General features: G+C 40.0%; 3 protein-coding genes across 6 annotated transcripts in view; 1 reads left to right on the top strand and 2 right to left on the bottom strand.

Moving 5' to 3' along the window:
• Window positions 1-1,798: 1,798 nt before the first annotated feature.
• On the bottom strand, window positions 1,799-4,554 carry timm29 (translocase of inner mitochondrial membrane 29). The gene is made up of 2 exons (XM_015015757.1): window positions 4,347-4,554; window positions 1,799-2,759 (listed from the first exon to the last, which is right to left on the bottom strand). The coding sequence occupies exons 1-2, from the start codon at window positions 4,450-4,452 to the stop codon at window positions 2,110-2,112; spliced, it is 756 nt and encodes a 251-aa protein (XP_014871243.1). The 5' UTR covers window positions 4,453-4,554; the 3' UTR covers window positions 1,799-2,109.
• Window positions 4,555-4,743: 189 nt separating this feature from the next.
• Window positions 4,744-9,742, top strand: yipf2 (Yip1 domain family, member 2). 2 transcript variants are annotated; one of them, XM_015015755.1, is made up of 9 exons: window positions 4,744-4,886; window positions 5,083-5,151; window positions 5,692-5,855; window positions 5,941-6,021; window positions 6,151-6,238; window positions 6,743-6,859; window positions 6,930-7,096; window positions 7,998-8,180; window positions 8,987-9,742. In XM_015015755.1, exons 2-9 carry the CDS (start codon window positions 5,121-5,123, stop codon window positions 9,071-9,073), a joined length of 918 nt encoding a protein of 305 aa, XP_014871241.1. In that variant the 5' UTR covers window positions 4,744-4,886; window positions 5,083-5,120; the 3' UTR covers window positions 9,074-9,742. The 2 variants fall into 2 exon arrangements, with proteins under 2 accessions (XP_014871241.1, XP_014871242.1); XM_015015756.1 differs by lacking the exon at window positions 4,744-4,886 and adding an exon at window positions 5,304-5,434 and having other exon boundaries at window positions 5,081-5,151.
• Window positions 9,743-10,422: 680 nt separating this feature from the next.
• mettl22 (methyltransferase 22, Kin17 lysine) overlaps window positions 10,423-20,660 on the bottom strand; it is a 20,236-nt gene continuing 9,998 nt past the window's right edge. For all 3 annotated transcript variants that reach the window (XM_015015752.1, XM_015015753.1, XM_015015754.1), the window contains 10 exons: window positions 20,211-20,406; window positions 18,651-18,805; window positions 17,229-17,269; window positions 15,291-15,435; window positions 14,995-15,066; window positions 13,909-13,962; window positions 13,174-13,254; window positions 12,482-12,584; window positions 11,305-11,473; window positions 10,423-10,590 (listed from right to left, as the gene is read on the bottom strand). In XM_015015752.1, coding sequence (XP_014871238.1) covers window positions 10,528-10,590; window positions 11,305-11,473; window positions 12,482-12,584; window positions 13,174-13,254; window positions 13,909-13,962; window positions 14,995-15,066; window positions 15,291-15,435; window positions 17,229-17,269; window positions 18,651-18,805; window positions 20,211-20,406 — 1,079 coding nt within the window. In that variant the 3' untranslated portion in view covers window positions 10,423-10,527. The remainder of the gene's footprint in view (window positions 10,591-11,304; window positions 11,474-12,481; window positions 12,585-13,173; window positions 13,255-13,908; window positions 13,963-14,994; window positions 15,067-15,290; window positions 15,436-17,228; window positions 17,270-18,650; window positions 18,806-20,210; window positions 20,407-20,660) is intronic.

Below are 20,660 nucleotides of genomic sequence, written 5' to 3'. Positions count from 1 at the left end.
TACTAAAAAAAAAGAAAAAACTGCATATTTCTCCAACAGCACCTGACAGTGACTGCCCTCACTGAACCCGGCTCCCTGTCTGAGTGGAGGAGGGGCCAGTAGGGTCCATTAGGGGCCAGTAGATTGAGAAATAAGACATATAAAAATGATCTAAAGTATCTGTTATTTAAATCTTAGTAGAAGACAATAAGTGACTCACTGGAGTCTTATATGGAGATGCTTAACTGTTTGCCACACTTGCTTCTTGTTTCAGACTCTTTTTGGCTTTCATTAAAGTTCAGGAAGCGAGAGTCACTCTCATTAAGGGGTGAGGTCATCTGACAGGACGGAATGTTTCATCCGTTTACCCTGAGCAGCTACCAGGAACCTTCTGAAGAGCGCTTCGGCTCATTGGTGACGTGCAGGTGATGTGAGTAGACAGAGATTCAGACCGATTCAGAAGTCCTTCTGCCAGTTGGTGATGTCAGCAGTAAACGCTGATCTCCTTCCATCCAGTCACATGTCCTCTATGTTTGACACATGGACTGGAACATGTGTCTTTTTCCTGAGTATTTTCATTTTACATGAGATCAAGGAAATATTGGGAAGGGGAATTCTGAGAGATGCAAGGACATAAAAGACATACTACACTAGAGAAATAAATCCACAAACCCCCAACAGAATCCTTCCTGGATGAATCGTCCCCATCGATGTTTAATAGAGGAATTAGAGTTAAACTGAATGCTGCAGCCATCACATCTCTAGAGGGTCATTATCCACTTTAGGCTCCTTCAGGAGTTTCTAATGGATATGAAAACTGTTCATATTTATTGATCCTTTAAGGAAATCTGAGTGAAATCTTTACTTTTCTGGACTTTGCATTGTTTGTGTTTCTTTTTAAGACTCATTTCAATGTGCTGATGTTGAGTCATTCTTTATGTGTCCAGTTCCAACTCTTTATAGAACAGACAGTAAAACTGTTCCAATTTGACAGGAATCAGGCTAACTATTCTTTTGCACTACAGCACCACCTGGTGGGTAAGAGCTACCATTACCATGGCTTGGATACAAACGGAACAGAAGCCTGGCTGGATGGAAACCAGAACCTAGACTCTTGACTTGTAAATTTCTTCACATGACATTCGGCATCCTTTGCTAATGATTTATCACCAGCATCATGGATCACTGTGGACCAATAACCTACACTTCCTGGCCCAGTGAAGGATGAGAGATCACACTCTGTTCACATTGAGGGACTGAGATCCAATCTCACCTCAACTCATCTTGCTGATGTTATGGAAATGAAAAACTCCTAAGAACCAAAATTAATTTCAAGTCTTCATCATCCTTTGGCTAGTAATCTAGTATCTGACATGCAGCTACTCTGTCTCACAGAAGAATTCACTAAACTTGTTCACATTGGAATTAGCCTCCTCTGTATTCTAGTGGGATTTTATGACAGACTAACACAAAGTAATGCACAACTGTGAAGAGGGAGGATATAGGACATTTTTCAAAACTTTTACAGGCATAAGAGTTTTATCAATCTCAGCTATAAGCAGATGTCAGTTGAACATTTACAAATCATTGGCTTTTAGACCAGATATAAATCTATAAGATTTCTTCAAACCAGAAAAGACAATTGCCACGACCTTAAATAGACCATCCATTCCAGGAAACTGTCCAGTCTGGCTGAATGACAAAGGAGAGTAAAATGAAGTTTAGCCAGAGTGATGTAAAACTAATTTCCCATCATTGCAAATTCTTGAAGGAAATTCTGGAAAGCATTGATAGTATATGAAAAAAACTGAGCTTGAGCTGCTGTATTTTAGATTTCCTTTAATCAGAATAAATTATTAAACCACAGGCTCTGTGTGTCTCACCTGTGGACGTTTTAGGTGTTTTTCTTTTCCAAAGAGACCAGGAACAAGGTTGACACCTGTGATGGCTTAGCATGGTAAACAGATTCCATTAGTTCAAAGATGGCCGACTGATTGACATTGTATAAAACATTCACCAACACTTAGTGTGAAAAAACAAACTAAGGACTCTCTGAACCGAAGATGTTTCTCTTTCATGATACTGACCCAACACTGAGAATAAAAGCACAGAGTTCACAGATTAAATGTCTCACAGTTTTATCTGACTCTGTTCACTGACATTTTCCATTTTGTCCACAGGTTTTCTTTCTTCCTCCTTGTCCTCCATCGTCAGCGGCAACCAGGAATCCCTGTGTAACCTCTCGTTCCTCTCCACCTGCTGTGGGCTGGGTGGTGTGGTTGTCTGCAGGTGTGCCGGAAGGTGTTTGTACTCATCGTTGTTGATGTCGTAGTCCTTCATCTTTGAGTCCAGCATCCACCAGCACCCAGTGAAGCCGACGTCCAGCACCCGCTGAGGAAGCTCCCTCCAGGGCACCGACAGGTTGGAGCAGCGGGCTTCGTACAGTGTGGCGTCTGGGTCGTAGTCGGCACGGTACACCACACTGAGGAGTCCCAGGCTGGCGTAGCGGAGTCGGCCTTCGTTACGAAGCTTCACCAGGCTTTGAACGTGGCCGTCAGAGATGCCGTTGCGTATCCACGGTGACAGAAGGCTCAGCTGGTTGGAGCGCTCCAGCAAGGCGGCCTCAAAAGATGACTGGTCAGGTTTGGTGTGAAAACAGACATAGGCCCCGCCCAGCAGAGACAAGTACACAGAGGACTTTAGCGGCCGCTCCCAAGCGCCAACAACCATCTCCCTGAACGCTTCCTTATAGTCGGACAGCAGGCTGCCACACCACACACCTGGAGACAACAGAAGAAGACACAGTTGCAGTGTTAATGTTACGCATGGATACAAACTACAAATGGCCACCTGTGATGACATCACAAAAGAGCGCCAGGCTCAGGTAGTCTAGGTGACGCTGATTGTTATGATGATGCCCAGGCTGGAAGTTTGGTGATCCTGAATAAACCAATCACAATGATACAGTTTGACTCAGCGCACTCTTTTTAACGAAAGACAGCAGTTAAGGCAAAATATTCATCAGGGAGGGTTGTCACCTCTCATCTGTCTGTTCTAAACTTCATAGATAATCATCACTGCAGAAGTCAGCTGACATATTGGGACTGACACATTAACATCTGTCGGTCCCGATATTGGAAAAAGATTCTAGACCGGGTATCCGTGACAATGTACCTGATCCACAAGGACAGATTTGTTCAGTCTAATTCTATGCTTTGTGCTCTGAGTGACATCATGCCTTATTCCTCCACAAAATGACACAACTTACAGTCATCTTACTGACTCAGTTTTCAGATACAACCTAAGGTTTAGTTGAACAGAATCAGTTCATTACTGACTTGTTTCTGCCATATCAAAGAAACACGTTTTTAGTCTTTTTCTTTGGGGGGAGAGGTGTTGGTGGGGGGAGATACTGCCAATGTCCAAAGTAAAAACTTCAGGCACGTTTCAAAATGCCCCATTCATTTTTGGAGTTAAGACTTTAAACGTCCATCCTCTATACACGCTGCTGCATGCTGCAATAGTCATTGGAGTAGAGGCAGGAGACATCCTGGATAGGCTGCCAGCAAATCACAACAACCAGGCGCCCGCGCACGCACGGACGGACGGACGGACACACACACACACACACACACACACACACACACACACACACACACACACACCTAAAGACAATTGAGAGAAACCTAGTAACCTAACGGTCATGTTTATGGGTTATGGGAGGAAGCTGGAGTACCTGGAAGGGGAGACCAAACCCTGGTGCCAGTTGCAGCAAGACCTCCTTGCTGCAACTGGCACCACTGTCTTGTCCGACTATAAATATGGAACCTGCTAAAAGTACAGACTGCCAGGAAGACCGGACGGACAAATCGTTGAATCGTAGAATGGATGGAGAAGCTTTAGGATGGATGAACAAATTATTCACTAGAATAAAGCTTTGAACTTCAGCAAGATATTTATCATATCTAGATGCCTGCATTGAGATGCACCACCTGATTAATCTGCTATTACTGTTAAGCAATTAAACAAGTATATCGAATAAAGTGGTCCTGTGGTTATATGCAGTCAATTTAGTCGCGATATTAAATCATTATGTTACATTAAACATTTCAAAATAAACCAGCTGATCTACAGTTTGCAGCAATTAGCTGCATCCAGAGAGACAGCCCTGCTGACTGAATGCCTCTTCCAGTCTGCGCTTCTTTAGCACAATAACAGTTATTTTCTCTCTTCTGTTTTCTGTTTAGTAGTTTCCTATAATATTCATTCCGACAATAAATCGGACAACCTATTCTGCTTCCCATAGCAATCTAGAATAATGGTGGCCTGAACCTCAGCTGACTTCTCTCGGTCAGCTCGTTCCCTACCCGCCTTGCTCCTCTTCAGCCTCTCCCAGCGGCTGCTGGGAGCCGGGGTAGCCGCTGCTTGAGCCGCAGCACAGAACATCCTCCTGGCTGTCCGCATTGAGGCCATTTTCACTCAACACGGTCACCTTCACCCACAGCCAGCACTGCAAGTAGCCGCGAGCTCACATGGAACCAAAATGGCGCGGACCGGGTGCCCCAGTTTTGGTCTTCCGTCAGCAAGTAGCAGTGTCAGAAAGGTTCCGCTTGAATGAAAAGGGAAAGAAAGAGAAAAATACCTTTCTGCATACATACACAATTAGGTATATGTTTTGAGATACTAGAAATACATGTTCTGCTGTTTAAAAATAAATTATTTTAAAATTGTGTTCACGTGACGGCTTTGTTTACGTGGTGACGTGTACCGGAAGAGCTCCTGTCTGACAGCAGCGGCTGTAGACCTGTGTGAAGACTAGCGGTGCTGCAGGTTTTATGAACCCTCCCCCGGGACTGCTGAGCCTAGAAAGACGCTTCCCTCCTGAGGAGAAACATTTTAATGCGAAGGTGAGCTGCTGCAGAGCGGTTAGTCTAGCTCGTTTGACGAGCTGTGTCTTTGTTGGTTTATTTCATTTTATAAGCTTTAGCTTTTAGCGGTGATGTAAAATGATTTATTTTATTCCTGTTGTTACTGAAATTAGTTTATCTATCTTAAATGTGAGACCTGTCATTTAGAATACTTTCTCTTTGCTCCTTCTTTTAGGTTCTGCATGAAGTTGCTTTGTCTCGTCTAAACGAGCGATGGCCACTCCAAATGACCTGCAGTTCCAGGGTAAATATGGCCGCTTTCTGTCTGTTTCTCCTCCAGCATGTTTTTCAGCCTTACAGTTAAGAAAGCTAATGAACATATAGAATTGAAATGAGAAACAATATATTACATTTATTATCACCATCTGTTTGTCAAACCTGTCCACTGTTTGGCAGAATAGGGTTATGTTATGTAAATGGCGACATCTGCTGGTGAGATTGGAGGATCGCTTTTGAGAACCAATGGACAGGATGTTAGACAAACAGTTTTAGGTTTGGTTTTAAAAAATATCAACTTAGCATAAAACGTAAGAGTTTGTTGTTTTTGTTTGTTCTTGTAACAGTTCTTCTTGGTAATAAATGTTTTACTGTAGGAACAGCTGTTTGGTTCCGATTAAATAGTACAGTGCACATTGATATAAAAAAATCACCACTTTCCTGTCTACAAAACAAACAAACCCTTCAGTACTCCCACATTAAAACCAGACCTTTACAGTATTTCATTGGGATTTTTTAATGATACTCAATGTGGTCTTCAACAGCTCTTGTCCTTCTTTATATGTAGAGTTTGAGGAAGCAGCAGATCTCCTGTCTGCTGACCCAGGGGCCCCCACACTCAGTATGTCTGCTTCCAACGACCCCACAACCACAGCCGGAGCTCCTGCAGCTGGGGAGGATGTAAAACTAGACCTGTCTGAGGATGAGGCGGCTCAGGAGGAGAGTTCAGAGGTCATTTCCTTTAAGTTACTGAAACACAGAGTGACCTCTGGGTGTTTGGACTGGACAGCAGCTGACTGCCGTTCTGTGTTTTCAGCTTTTAGGAGGACAGAAATCAGCTGGTGGCTTCTGGACTTTTGAATACTATCAGTCTTTATTTAATGTGGACACAGTGCAGGTAGGAGCTAACTAACAAACACACCCCACACCCTGTCTCTAAATACCTTCTGAACACAGCAAGAGTCTGATAGGAGGCTAATGCTAATGTTTGCCTTGGTTCCCCCCTGCCCCTCCCATCATGACGCAGGTGTTGGACAGAGTTAAGGGCTCTCTGATGCCGCTACCAGGAAGAAACTTTGTCAAGCACTACCTGAGGAATAACCCAGACCTGTATGGTGAGTTTGCCAGCTCACCTCCGAACACATGCTGCTCAGGTTCCACTCAGAGGTTTACACCTTCCAAAAAGACTCCTAATAACTCTGAATAAAAATGATAAAGAACTAACTAATGTTTTTAAATATCAATATATTAACAAATTAATATTTTAGCTATTTGTTTTGTCATTGTTTTAAGAAATAATTACATTGAATTTCCTCAGTGACACTAAAAGTTCCAGTAATACTTTTACAAAAGTTTCCACAATTATCAACATCTCATAGAGATGTTGATAAAAAGAAAATTTTTCTAAAGTGAACATTTATTCCAAAAACATAAGTTATTTTTATTCAATTACTTATGTGACATTTGCAGCTACAAATGAGACATGTTTAACTGGACGATGCACAGAAATGTCTCTCGTCTTCGAGAATATTATGAAGTATGGAGAGATCAGAGGACAGTATAAATGATCTGTTATGAGTATATGTGTTTGTTTGTTTGTTTGTGTGTGTGTTGTACAGGGCCGTTTTGGATCTGTGTGACCCTGGTGTTCTCGGTGGCCATCAGTGGGAACTTGTCCACTTTCCTCAGTTCGCTCGGCGACCCCAGTTATCACTACAGGCCGCAGTTCCACAGGGGTCAGTCTCTAACCCCATGACCTCCCCGGGGTCCCCCACTCAGTGCTCACTGTGATCTGTTTGGCTGCAGTTACCATAGCTGCGGTGGTGATCTTCCTGTACGCCTGGCTGGTGCCGATCGGTCTGTGGGCATTCTTGACCTGGAGACAGGGCGCCGAGCGGCAGGTCGGAGGTTACTCCTTCCTGGAGACGGTGTGCGTCTATGGATACTCGCTCTTCATCTACATCCCGACATCAGTGAGTGAATGCTGCTGAATCTGCTTCGGGTTTCTCTTAACAGCAGCTTTTAGTGTGTGCTACAGCAATTTTCACAGTGGGCCAAAAAAAAATTTCCCCAAATAAAAATCTGAAAAGTGTGGCATGCATTTTTCTGAGTAAACTGTAGAACCAGCAGGTGATCTGGGTCTGTTTCTACCAGCTTTGGACATCTACAAGTTCAGTCAGATTGGATCAAGGATATCTGAAATATTTAGTTCTAATTTTTTCTAGAAAAAAATCCCAATTAGACTTACTTTAACTATGCCATTCTAACACCTGAAAGTGCTTTGATCTAAACTATTCTGGCTGGATATGAACCTCCAACCCAGTCCTGAGAAAGGCAGTCATCCCCACAGCATGATGCTACCACCACCATGTGAGGATGGTGTGTTCAGGATGGTGTGCAGTGTTAGTTTTCAGAAGGTTCAGTTGATCAAAGCTGTTTTCACGTCAACCTGGAGGCTGTCTGGCTTCCTGATCTCCGTTGTTGTGAAAAACCAGATGAGTGGAGTTAATTCTGAAGGTTGTCCTGACAACAGACTCTCCACCTGATGGACTTTTTACTAATTAAGTTCCTCTAAAGGCAGCTGGATGTGATGGGTTTTATTCTGGGGTGTCACAGTAAAGAGAGCATGCCACACTTTTCAGAATTTTATGTGTAAAACATTTATTCTAAAAGGGTGTAATATCTTTTATCTTCACGGTTGCAAGAGATTTGTATTTCTTTGTAAAACACAAGAAAGTCAGTGGTTGTAATGAACATGAATCTGATTTTGTCTGAATAACTTTGGAACTGGACTCATGTCTAAACTCTGAGTTTTGACCAGAGGACAGCTGGTCCAGCTGCTGGTCATAACGCCTCACATCTCATCACCTCCAGATCCTGTGGATCATATCATACGAGTGGCTGCGGTGGACGCTTATCGTTGTTGCCATGGTGATCTCTGGCTCCGTCCTGGTCCTCACCTTCTGGCCCGTTGTCCGGGACGACACCAGAGTAACAGCAGTGGCCACAGTGGTGACCATCGTGGTGTTACACACTCTGCTGGCCATCGGCTGTAAGGTAGATGAGCTCGGTGGGGGAGTGATGGGTCCAGGGGGTCTCACTAGCTGCGTTTCCGTTAACCATAAAATGGCGCAAATTGAAATTGCAAAAATAAATGTGCTTAATGGAAATATGCCTATTTTGAAAAACTCACGTTTTTTGATGGTTTTTGTGATGGGATGAGTCTTTTTTTTCAGCCATATCTAAATGGATGTATTTTGTCAAACTGCAATGGAAACACTTTTTTGCATCAAATAAGTCACATGATCAACAGCCAGATGAAAATGACGAAAAAGATGACAGGAAGGGATATCAGGATGATGGCTTGGTTAGTTTTTTCAGACAATGTGCAGCTGGCCCCACTCAAGCTTCATAGCATCACAGTTCATAAAAAGCTGTGTGTCATTCCAACATGTAGAATCCATAGTTAAAATCACAGACTACAGTTTCCCCAATACGCCACAAACGACATAGTAGTCTCTCCCCAGTAGGCGGGGCTTGTCACTCCAATGCCTGAATAAAATGCAGACGTCTCCTCTGATTGGCTGAAAGATGATGAGCTCTAGCACCATGGCTGAACTATGAATACATCTCATGCAACTGCTGACATCTGTCGCTGACATGATTCTTAATGACTTATTGTGTGAACAAGCTTATTTACATGTAATTTTAATGTCATTTGTTATTTAATGGAAACACTGCAATTTATTTATTTATTTTTTTTTACTTTTTACATTAGCAGAATAGATTTGCACACATTTGTAATGGAAACAGCTATTGATTCACAACAAACTGCTGAAAATTCTCATTTTCTTCCTTTCCAGCTGTACTTCTTTCAAACTGCAGAGCACACACCACCCGCCGCCACTAAAGCCCCACCCATCCATCCAACACCGGGCGGAGCCTATTAGGAGCGCAGGACATTAGATCCATTCCTGACTGGGAAAGGTTTGGAAGGGTGAAATGAAGTTGACATGTGAAGTTAAAAAGCAGCTTTTCCTACTGTGATTTATCATGAAGTGATGCATGGAGAGGGTCCAACATGGCCGCCGTTCCCCTCTGATGAAAACAGAGCAACTTAAACTCTCAGTAAGTGGAGATCTGCTTTTAAAACTCCCAGGTTCTGGAATCAGGAGTCCTTCAGTTCTTTCCTGCATTATAACCTGTTCAACCCACACACTGGAGGTGAATCCACCTTTCATTCCTCTTCGTCCTGCTTAGTGAAGCTTGAACATGCCTGATGAAGAAGTCATAGCCGACTGAATGGATTCCAAGCCACATGTTTTTTCTGAATGTGTTTTAATAACTTGGAACAGAAACGTAGTGATGCTGGTGGACCGCCTCCGTCTCCTCTGCTCAGCTCTCACTGTCAGGACTCTAGTTTAAAAAAAAAAAAAGTTAATTCTAAAGTATGTAGCAGGTTTACAGCTATTTATTTTCCTTTGTGAAATACTGAGACCTACGTTTTGTTAATAAATTAAGAATGAATACTCTGTGTCTCTCTTGATGTGTTTCATTTCTGGTCCTTCCTCTGTAAAATTCCTAAATATTCCATGTGAAGAAGTCGGAGTCGCCACACACTGCAGAGTGATGGGGTTACTGTTAAGTTACAGGTACCGCTCTGTAAATTAAAATATTTTTTGTCATGTATTTCATAAAGTGAAACTCATTCTACAGCTTCATTACACAAATTTTATATATATATATATATTTGTTCCCCCCCCCCCCAACTTCATTTACAATTAAATATTCATGGTGAGTTCCATAACCAACAAAAACTTTTATTAACTCCTTTTCAGCTTTCTTGGATTCAAACATCCTAGTCTCCCAAATACTCTTTACTTTAAATATTAATAGTTATTTTTCTATTTCACATTGTTGAACAGTTGAGCCATATTCCCAAAGTACCTGTGTGAACAGAATGAGAAGCTCAGCTAATAAAAACTACAACAGCTGATGTCACCAACAAGGTCACTGGAGATCTGATTAGTTTGGGGGAGATTCTGTTAGAATCAATGAGCATAAAGGGATTGTTACCAACTGTACATCCTCTGAGCAGCAGACAGATGTCTCATCATGAAGTTTGTAGAAAAAAGAAATCTCAACATGGTGGAAGCTGGTCAGACAAACAGGATCCATCAGCCTCCTCCACTTTGGCAGACAGATGAGGATTCACACAACCTACAGCATCAACCAACGTAACATTCTTATCAGAAACAGATTGTTGTTTGGCTGAACAGCCTCACACCAAACAAAGGCCTCTGGTCACCAATGGTGCATTCACAGATCAGTAACAGTAGATTTTTGGGGCGTCCAGCAGGCAGTCTGTGGTCAGCGTCCACAGAGCTGATCTCTGGGAGCCTCCTCAGTCAGAGTCAGACTGGGTTTGTTCAGATTCAAGAGGAGAGGCAGTGATCTTCCACAGCTCCTGCAAAAACAAGAAGGGTTACTTAAAATCCAGTGCGACGGCCACTGGATTTTTAAGAGAGGAAAAAGTTAATTTCTGCCAAAAACTCAGAAATTAACTTTTGAAGCTCAAAAATTTCTAAGGTTAATCTCAAATTTCAGATATTTTTCATCTGTTCAAACATTTTTCTAGAAAATGTATGAGATTTTTTTTTTGGCTGAAATGTACTCTTTATTTCTATATCTAAAATGGCCCTAATACATCTTTGTAAGTTTGTCTCCTAAATGTCTAGTTTCACTGCATAAAAGACGCTGTAATACAAAGAAAGTATTTTCCAATAACAGCTAAATATATCCATATTAATCCAGTTCAGAGCAGTTTGTTTATACAGCACAAATTCAGAACTACTGTCGTTCCGAGTTAAAAATACTGCTCTGAAAAAAAAAAACATCCATATTTAAAAAAAAAAATGGATGGATTCACACAAAAACAGAGAAAACTGGATCCAGAAGTACTGTCAATGTTAAGGAAAAAACAAAGAGCTAATGGCAGCATTAGCAGCTGTAGTGGTTTCATCTAGCAGAGAAACACAGATAAACTGAGCATGTAGTACAATGTACAGGATGAAAACAGTATAGGATAGTTAGTGGCAGCTGTAGCTTCTTATAGGAGAGAGACGGGTTAAATTCAGAAAATCAGTGCGGATGAAACTGTGGGTGTAAAGTTTTTTCTCACCAGCTGCTCAATACGTTCATATAGAAGAAACTGTGAGAAGTTTAAAGGAACATGTTCCACTTTGAATCTGCACCGGCCATCCTCTATGTCCTGCAGCTGGGACAGACAGTGCTTAAAATGATTGTAGGCCTCACAGCAAATGTCCATGTGGCGCAGACTGAAGTTCATCCTGTAAGACAGAGGAGGGAAGAGAATTATGGCAAATCCTGGAGTACCACAGGGCTCTGCGCTTGGACCATTCTCTTTACCATATATGCTTCAAAATAGTATAATAATCATAGAGCATGGGATTCCTCTCTAATGCTGATGATATTCATATTTATCCATAAATCCTGATGATATGAGTCACATATAATAATTTAAATATTTTCCTTTTAAATTCAAACAAGACAGAAGTTGTTGTCTTTGGCTCCTACAGGTTTTAAAAGCAGAAACTACAGTTAAAACCAGAAGTTTACATACACAATATAAAAAGACACAACTGTATTTTTTTCACAGTCTGATGTGAAAACAGAATAAACTTTTCCTGTTTGAGGTCAGTTAGGATTATCAAAATGTTTTATATTTGCTAATGCCAGAATAATATGAGAGGGAATTACTTTAAGGGAAGTTTCATTGTTGGTAATCCTAACTGATCTAAAACGGGAAAAGTTCATTCTGATTTCATGTCAGACTGTGAAAAAAAATGCATGTGTCTTTTTATAAAGTGTAAATTCCTGGTTTAATTGTTGTAAAGTCAAGTGATTGTTGGAGGAGTGAAGGCTGCAAGCTGTTGACTTTATGCAAGCTGCTGGGTTTCCTCAGACATAAACTAATCTGGATAATAAACTGAACTTGATCAAACTGAAGTGTGTGTACTCGACTTTGAGACAATATTTGTAGCAAGATGGCACTAAACTCATTTAAACTGAATCAAATTTCAGCATATTTTGTTGGAATCTTTTGTGATGGAAATTAAAAGCAGTGCATAAATGTGAAATGGAAGAAAAATGATTCAAAGTTTTAAAATTTTACTATAATTAAAGTCTGAAGGGTGGCCTAAGACTGAGACTAACTCTTTAGCGCCTCCTTTTACTGCAGTTAAAATGTCACGCATTTTGAGGCGCAACTCTACAAAGCTGCCAGTCTGAACTGTCAGTTTAAGTGAACATACAGTGATAGACAGTTTTTTCTTTACCTTTTCTCTAAAGAAATGAAAACTGTGCAGGAGTGAATAAAGCTGCTGCAGAGCCGGTACAGAGTCCTGAAGAGGCCGTCTGTCAGATCGTTGTCATAGCAAACTGGAGACACAAATATGGAAACATTAGTTCAGTCTGATGTTCTGTGCAGCTTCAATGGTGACAAACATAAAAAAATCATTTCTCTTAGAATAAAACATGGAAGCAAATGAAAACATATTAGACATGACTAATGACTTCTTGTCAGGATTGTTGTCTTGAGTATTTCTCATTCTGTTGTGTTATTTTGAATTTTTTAACCCTGTATTTATTATTGTGCTTTAAAATCAACCTGCCAATGGGACTAGAGATGGAAATTATCCACCTGGCTATAATCTCATGTATTTACATGTAAATGTTTGTGTATATGTATTGTCCCATTTAAAAAAATAAACTTGAACTTGACCGTCATGCACCACTTCCTGGTCTGAAAATGAGTGGGTAGAGGAAAACACAGATTTAAAGTTTTATTTTTTACCGAATAAACCTTTTGCAATTCATGTACATCTAGTGAATACACCTCATGATAACTGCACCTACCATCCAGTCACTGGACTCATCATGCCTGTACAATGTACTCGGTTCAAACGAACAACAAAATGGACAAAGAAATGGAAAGTTGATTTTATTTTCATTAGAACTGCAAACCTACCGTCAGCTGCAATAATGAAGTTGGTGTTGTCATAAAGATCAGCGACTTCCTCTTCAGTCCAGCTAAACTCCAGATCAGCATCTACACAAGCAGAGAGGAAGAGCAGGAAGAGCAGGTGATTGGTGGAGTTGGTGGATAGATATGATTAAAGTATCTATGATGTCACTGGTCTGAAGTAAGCAGACCAGTGACATCATCAGCTGGTGGGTTAATGGATGATGAACTCCAGATAAGAAGCTACATGTACAGCTCTGGGAAAAATGAAGAGAACCACTTAAAATGATCAGTTCTCTGATTTTACTCTTTATAGTTATATGTTTGAGTAAAATGAATGTTGTTCTTTTATTCTATGAACTACTGACAACACGTCTCGGAAATTCCAAGCAAAAACATAGTATTTATTTGCAAGAAATGAGAAATTATCAAAATAACGTCAAAAGATGCAGAGCTTTCAGATCTCAAATAATGCAAAAAAACAAGTTCATGTTCATTTAGAAACAACAATACTAATGTTTGAACTCAAGAAGAGTTCAGAAATCAATATTTGGTGGAATAACCAGGTTTTCATTGGGGTTCAGTGCAGTGGTCTCTTCAATTTTTCCAAAGCTGCATGTAGAATTTGATCATTTGTGCAAAAAGTCTGTCCAGTAACTTCAACACTGTTTGACATTAAGATATAGGTTATGAACTGACTAATATGCTTAATATCTAAGAGAAGAAGCAGAAAGGTGTTACCTGTGCAAAGACTGTGCTGAAGCCAGTTGAGTTGTTTTACCTTCACCTCCCCACCTGATGGGTGGAAAAAATAGATGAATGTAACCTGCTGCTGGCAAAGATGAAGACGCTAAGCTAAGGCAGATGAGAGTAGTAGGGTTTGAGGTCAAATTTAACATCTTCTCAGACAACAGTTAAAACACAGCTCCAATAAACTACGTCTACTGTCCATCCAGCAGGTTTTAGGTGTTCCTCTGCTGCCACAGGAAGCAGGACATGAACTGCAGCTGAGGAACCAGAGACGGATCTGAATCAGAACCGAGGACCAGAACCACTGCTCTATTTGACATGTTGCAATCCTGACTCCCTTGAGTTTGACATTTTAGATTTTTATTTTTTATTTTCCTCGAATCCCTTCAAAATAAAGTTGCAAAGCCAAATGTCAGTCAAAACCAACTTCTCATCCTGCAGGTGGCCTCCTGCATGGATGATCCAAAATATCAGAAGCTTCGCAGTCAGTTTATAAGCTTAAATGGTCCAAAATGAATACATGACAGAGTTCTGTTTAGTTTTTTTTTGTTTGTTTGTTTTTAATGGACCAAAACTTGGATTTTACTATGTGGGTAAAGTAAAGTATTGAACATGTAAACATTTTTTTTTTTTTTTTTCAGATTAAACATTTTCTAATTGACATAAAACTTCAACGAAAAGTCGTTAGAGTTTATAGATATATAGATGGATCCCAACGCAGACCCAACCTGAAATTTCGCCTCAGTCAAAAACTAAATGAGAATGAATGATATAAAGTTGTATTAATCTACTAAGAGAGTAAGAGGCAGAACGTCTACCATGTGAGGAAAGAAAGAAAGTAGGTGCAGCAGTTAATTAGACCCCGATTCGCTCCCATCAGTCACACATCTCAAACACAATGCAACACAAATCAGTTGTCAGTGGAACTGTACTGACATACATGATCTGTGCAACTAGCTTTTGTTTAAATATTTTCTAACTATAATATGAATACATCTATCATTTTGGCAACAACATAAAACTATGCGCTCGACTTTAAAAGAGAAAAGTGACAGATGAATGCTCCCGTCCTCTGACCTGCTGGGTCCGTCATGTGTTGATTCAGAAATACGTTTCTGTGGCACAACCTCAGGAGGTCTTCACCCACATCTGGAAAACACATTCAGCATCAGAGCACACAGACTACAACATGTTTTCTTACACTTTCCATCTGATTTAACTTATTGAGGAGAAGCGACTAAGAGAGTAAAGATAACCTGGAATGCACCTCCAGCTTTTAAATACAAACAAGTTTACACATTCAATCAGTGACTTTGCTCAACACAATGATTTTTCCCACCATTACTGAGCAGCCCTGCCTAATGGCCTCATACCTGTGCAGTAGACCGTTTTGGCCGTGGTTGCCATGATGATGCTGGTTAAGCCTGTCCCTGCTCCCAGCTCCAGGACGGTGGCCCCTCTGAAAGTGTCTTTCTCAGAGAGGATGAAGTCAGCCAGCAGGAGGGCCCCCCGCCAGACCTGGGTCAACCCAAAGGACATGAAACATCAGCTCCATCCCACCCTCCACCCAACTCACTGTTCAGTATGACAAAAACAACATTTCCAGAAAGGTCAGGAGGTCGTCTGTCACCTGACTTACATGTTTTATTTGTCATTTTGGATCAAACTTTAAGCTCAGACAAGTTAAACTTGTCTGAGCTTTTCATCATGTTATAATGTTATTCCCTCGTCAAAAATATACCCGCAGTATTGCCTTGATTCTTTCATTTAATGTTTGAGAAATCCTTTAATCTCCATGGCAACCATTCAGCTGTGCAAAACGCCTGGTTGGATCTGGCCCTGCCTTTGAGGCACAGCTCCTCCTCAGAGCTGAAGTTTCCAAGCTATTGCCTCTCAGAGCAGCTCTGTCCCGTAACTCCTCCACTCAGCTCCTTCAGACTAGCCAGCAGTAATTAGCAAACACCTGGTGGAAATGAGCATCTGCTCAGCTCATTACAGGAGCTACTTCTCAGAGCAAAGCTTGCAAAAACATTGTTAAGGTGTTAATAGAGGAGCCACATTGTGATGACTTCCTGAAGGCGGAGCGTCAGAATGAGTAGGAAGTTTTAAAGAGACAAAGGCCCAATTTCAAGGCATTAAATTACAAAGTCAAATTTCTTTTAAGTCATATTTGATATATCCAGCATTTTTATAACAACTGAAGGTAACATAGTTACTAAATTGTACTATAAAATGGAAGTGCCTGGAAAACACATAATACTGCCCCTTTAAGACCAGCTTTGTTTGTTTTAGAAAATGTGATGGGGTGGTTGACCTTTGATTATCTCCTTATTAAAATCTTAAAAATGAACATGGGAGGACCAATTTCACTCAGGCCAGCAAATTCACCTCATAGCCAGAAACAAAAATCCTCAGAGAAATAACAAAAAAAATCCAGGGACTCCATGAGGCCACAGGCCCAGACAGGTTAAGTGTTGAATTAGAATGAGTCTTGTTGTTTGAATGGTTTGCCATGAGACGACCTCTTAAGTCTAGAAACAATATGGCAGCAGAGCTTAGAGCCACAGAGCTGAATCTGAACGAAGCACAAGAATTCTAGAACAATGTCCTTTAGACACACAACACACAGGTAGCAATATCCGATAGCACCTGGCTGCCAATTCAAGGGTGTACTTAGTTTATACACAAGTAGCTTTTTCACTTTAGCTTAATTTCTGTTTAATACTGCAGTATGTAACTTTTCTAAATATATATATATATATATATATATATATATATATATATATATATATATATATATATATATATATATATATATTACATATTTGTTAAAACTGTGACCATGTCATGACAGAATGTTATGAGACAGATAATCTGTGAAAAGCTCCATCTCCTCCACCTCTTCCCTGAGGTGCTATTACCGTCTGAAGAAATGCACCAACCAAAAACAACCAATCAGAGCCAGGAGGAGGGAACAGATGATGTCAATCAACTGTTCAATGTGCAGAGAAACAACTTACTAGGAAAACCATTTATCTGCCATCATTGGTGGCTATGCTTAGAATTCACAGATGGTGACTGACAGCGCTAAGACCCGCCTCCTCACTCTGATTGGTTGTTTCTAGTTAGCACTAGGAGGAGACAGAGGAGTTCCATCTTCTCACAGATTGTCTGTCTCATGACAAACTGTGGCAACATAGTGACAATTTAAACTAATATGTAAATTTTTTTATGAATGTTACATACTTTAATAAATAAAGAGTGTGGAGTCAGTGACATATCATTGCCACACAAGGATGGAAACTACTCACCTGTTTGCCAACGTCTTCTAATGGTGTAGCCATAGTGTGTTCTGTATAAGACAGTATTTAGTCATTTGTGCTGTCTGGTCTTCAGACTGTTAACATGAATACATTTAAATAATAAAGCATACTAAAGATCTAAAGTTAATGAAATAATTGAAACTTTTGGTTTAACGGAGCAGTTCATGAGTAAAACAGCGACTGAAGCATTCTATGTACCTCAACAGATACATAACATAAATCTTCACTTTATGAACTCAAAGTCAGACTAGCTTGCTATTACAACTTTTATCCTGTGTGACTGTTGTGTAAAGCAGTGAAGTCTGAATTTGGTGTTCAGAACAGAACATAATTTGCCTTCAGAATGGATTTCCTGTTCAGTTCTGCTCTTCCATCATTTCCAGCTTTCACCTGAGCTCAGCCACTGTGAGAAATTCCTAATGCCATGTTTTTGTTTGATGATTTTCCTGCTTGTTTGTGGAGTTCAAGTATTAGAAAATCAAGCAAAAGCAAAACTGTTGTTCAACATTGCAATGACGATCGGATGTTATTTTCCTTACTCTTCTGTCATTATGATGCCAACGTCTGTAATGTCTTAACCTATAATTAATTTTGAACTGGGAATTTCTGACACATGGAAAAGCCAACAAACATTAAAACAGTCCGTAGACATTACATTACCCAAACTCATAATGCGTTAAAAAATATGCTTCCAGTCCAAGATCTAAGTGTCTGTAACATATGAGATGTCCATGGGGTTTTACACACTTTGCTTTTGACTTCAATAAAAAAAGAGCTATGTAGTAGCATAGAAGGCAGAAAGTGGAAGGGATGTAAGAATACATCCAACATGAGGAAAGATGATATTTAATATTGAGTTCACAACATCAAAATACGCTTCAAGCAATATTTGTGAAGAGTAAAGCTTCCCATGTTGTGTTTTCACAAATCGAGTAAAAAGAGATTCATGAATGTCAAACTGAGTAAATACTCTGTTCAGAGTAGAACTGCTTCTGGAAATGATCAAAAGCCAATGTTAGCATTGTTAGCAGCTAACATTCTGTATTATTCCACCAAAGCCCCATGCTAACAGCAGCTAGTTAGCGTTTTTCCAGGTGGATTTCTTTTAGATATTGTGCCATTTTAATATTGAGCGATCTTGTTACACCCTTAAAAAAATCAAAGTCTACTCCATGGAAAAACAAGTTACTTCGTTCAAAGCATCTTTAGGATACAAACAGTTTCAAACTCAGTAAATAAAGCTGCTTCTTTCCCTCCTGGTTATTTTCTGAAATTCACATTTTCTTTTGAAATCTTTTAATATTTGATATCTATCACGTTAAGCTACAGGAATAACAAACAAAAACACATTCACACACATCAATACACCACATCACACATTTGGTTGAAACTGTATAAATTCAGTCTTACCAATCTGTATAATGTCTTTAGAACAACAAGTCTCTTCATCATCATCATCATCATCATCACTGTCCTCATCTTGATCCAGGTCAGGAACAGACTGCTGGAGGATGATGGGACAGACCAAATCTCTGCCATCTTCATCCACTGAGCTTTTTCGTGGTCTGTGAATCAAAGGAATAGAAATGTGTGTGTGGTCATACCAAAGACTGTACCAAGCATGTCATAATTATACATATTTAACCTTTAATATGCATAACTTGAACAAGATCAATGAGGTACTCAGGAAGATCCTCCATTCTGAGACTCTCTGTTCCATTTCAAAATGATTTTATAACATTAACATAAACATAAACATAAAGCATAACTAGATCTATTTAGAACAGCTGAAGGACTCCAGTTCTTCTCCTGTCAGTCTTTAAATACTTCTCCAATTCCACTGATGTGTTTAAGTAACATGGAAACAAAGTAGTCAAAAACTTTAACAAGAACAAGTTTGTCTGCACTTTATTATGTTCTACTGTGGTCACCAATGACCGATCTTCCACTCCAATTGTACATGGAACCTTTGTACTGGTGACTGGACCAGTACACTGCTGTGTATGTTTAAGAAAAGTCTGTGGCTTTCTGGAGCTTTGACCGGTTATCCTTCACATCTGTTATATTTCGGACACCCGCCTGTTCCACCTGGTGCAGAACCTTAGACTCAGCTCCAGGAACTTCTTTAGGAAACAGCATGACCCATAGAACCAGCAGTTTATTGGAATATGGTGGAATATGTGCTGCATCAGACATGCACAAAGGAGTGTTATAGTAGATCCTTCCTCCATTACTGCTCCCAACAAACCTTGTAAATATTTACATCCCGACTTTCTATGCACAAATAAAAATATTTTATACTTTTCTTAATTGTCCTACTTGGTTGTACATTTCTTTTGATCAACTGTAAACTATTTTTAATAACTATGCAGTCTTATTTCTTTCTTATGTTGTAAATCTGCCCATCTGTACAGTGTCCTAATGTTCCTCTTCTGTTTGGGTGTTTCCTTTGACTTTTAACTTGCAGGTTCACCTGAATTTGCCCAGTTATATTTTCGAACCCGTGGCATTTGTTCTCCAAACACTTGTGGAGAAACAGAAATCAAAAAATTCTAAAAAAATAAAATAAAAAATTTAAATCCGGAAACCACAATGTATGATTTTTTTTTATTTTTTTATTTGTGTGTTGCTGCTGCAAATAAGTGATTTCCGAATATATATACTTTTTAGATTATTATCACAGTAGACATCCACCAAAAATGAAATTTCGGAACCCTCCATGATTTCAAAGTGGGAGAATTTGCAAAGTTGCAGGGTGTTCAAATACTTATTTTCCCGACTGTATAAAAGCAAACAATAAAACGTCATTAAAAAACATTTATTTCCCTGCACAAATCTTTGGACATGACCAAGAAACATCCAAGAATGATGTCTGTTCTCCAGAACTTTGTAAAACAAGAATTCTAAGTTGACTTTCTTAATCACAAAACCAACATTTTAACGCTTACTGGGTTGTTTTATCCTTCATACCGATGTGTGACGTCAAGGTCGCCGTCTTCATCCAAGCATGGCTCCACATTTCCTTGGTTACCTCCCTCCTCATCCTGTTCAGGAGACGTTCCTCCATCTTTCCTTGGACTGTTGTGCTTCTCTTCGTTTGTTGAACCCGTCCCAGAGTCACTGTCGTCATGGCTGTCTGCCAAGATCCTAAATCTGGACCTGAACACTGGACACACATGATCACAAGTCATTCCTTCCAAGTCCAACTCCCTCGTGAATAAACTTTTCCTCATCAAATTGATTTCATCCAGTGCATCTTAGTTCAAATGATGCTAAAGTAATTGCTCTAGAAACTAGACAAAGATATTTGGAAGGTTTTGTGTTTTTACCATATATGATTTAATTTTTAAAATCATTGTAGAACTGAATTGGGGTATTGTTGTCCTGAATGTTCCTGACTGTCATGATCCGTGTTTCTGT

The sequence above is a fragment of the Poecilia latipinna genome, unplaced genomic scaffold (assembly GCF_001443285.1).
Source record: "Poecilia latipinna isolate Pla-1442-1.1 unplaced genomic scaffold, P_latipinna-1.0 Scaffold1948, whole genome shotgun sequence".
NCBI classification, from domain to species: Eukaryota; Metazoa; Chordata; class Actinopteri; order Cyprinodontiformes; family Poeciliidae; genus Poecilia; species Poecilia latipinna.
This window is presented reverse-complemented; position numbering and strand designations above follow the sequence as displayed.

What these genes read in the sequence shown, in the direction of transcription:
- timm29 (XM_015015757.1), bottom strand. Translation starts at nt 4,452, where the DNA reads ATGGCCTCAATGCGGACAGCCAGGAGGATGTTCTGTGCTGCGGCTCAA. An exon ending in GCTGAAGAGGAGCAAGGCGG is followed by an intron (nt 2,760 to 4,346) that starts GTAGGGAACGAG and finishes TGTTGTCTCCAG; the next exon opens with GTGTGTGGTGTGGCAGCCTG.
- yipf2 (XM_015015755.1), top strand. Translation starts at nt 5,121, where the DNA reads ATGGCCACTCCAAATGACCTGCAGTTCCAGG. An exon ending in CTCAGGAGGAGAGTTCAGAG is followed by an intron (nt 5,856 to 5,940) that starts GTCATTTCCTTT and finishes CTGTGTTTTCAG; the next exon opens with CTTTTAGGAGGACAGAAATC. An exon ending in TTAATGTGGACACAGTGCAG is followed by an intron (nt 6,022 to 6,150) that starts GTAGGAGCTAAC and finishes ATCATGACGCAG; the next exon opens with GTGTTGGACAGAGTTAAGGG.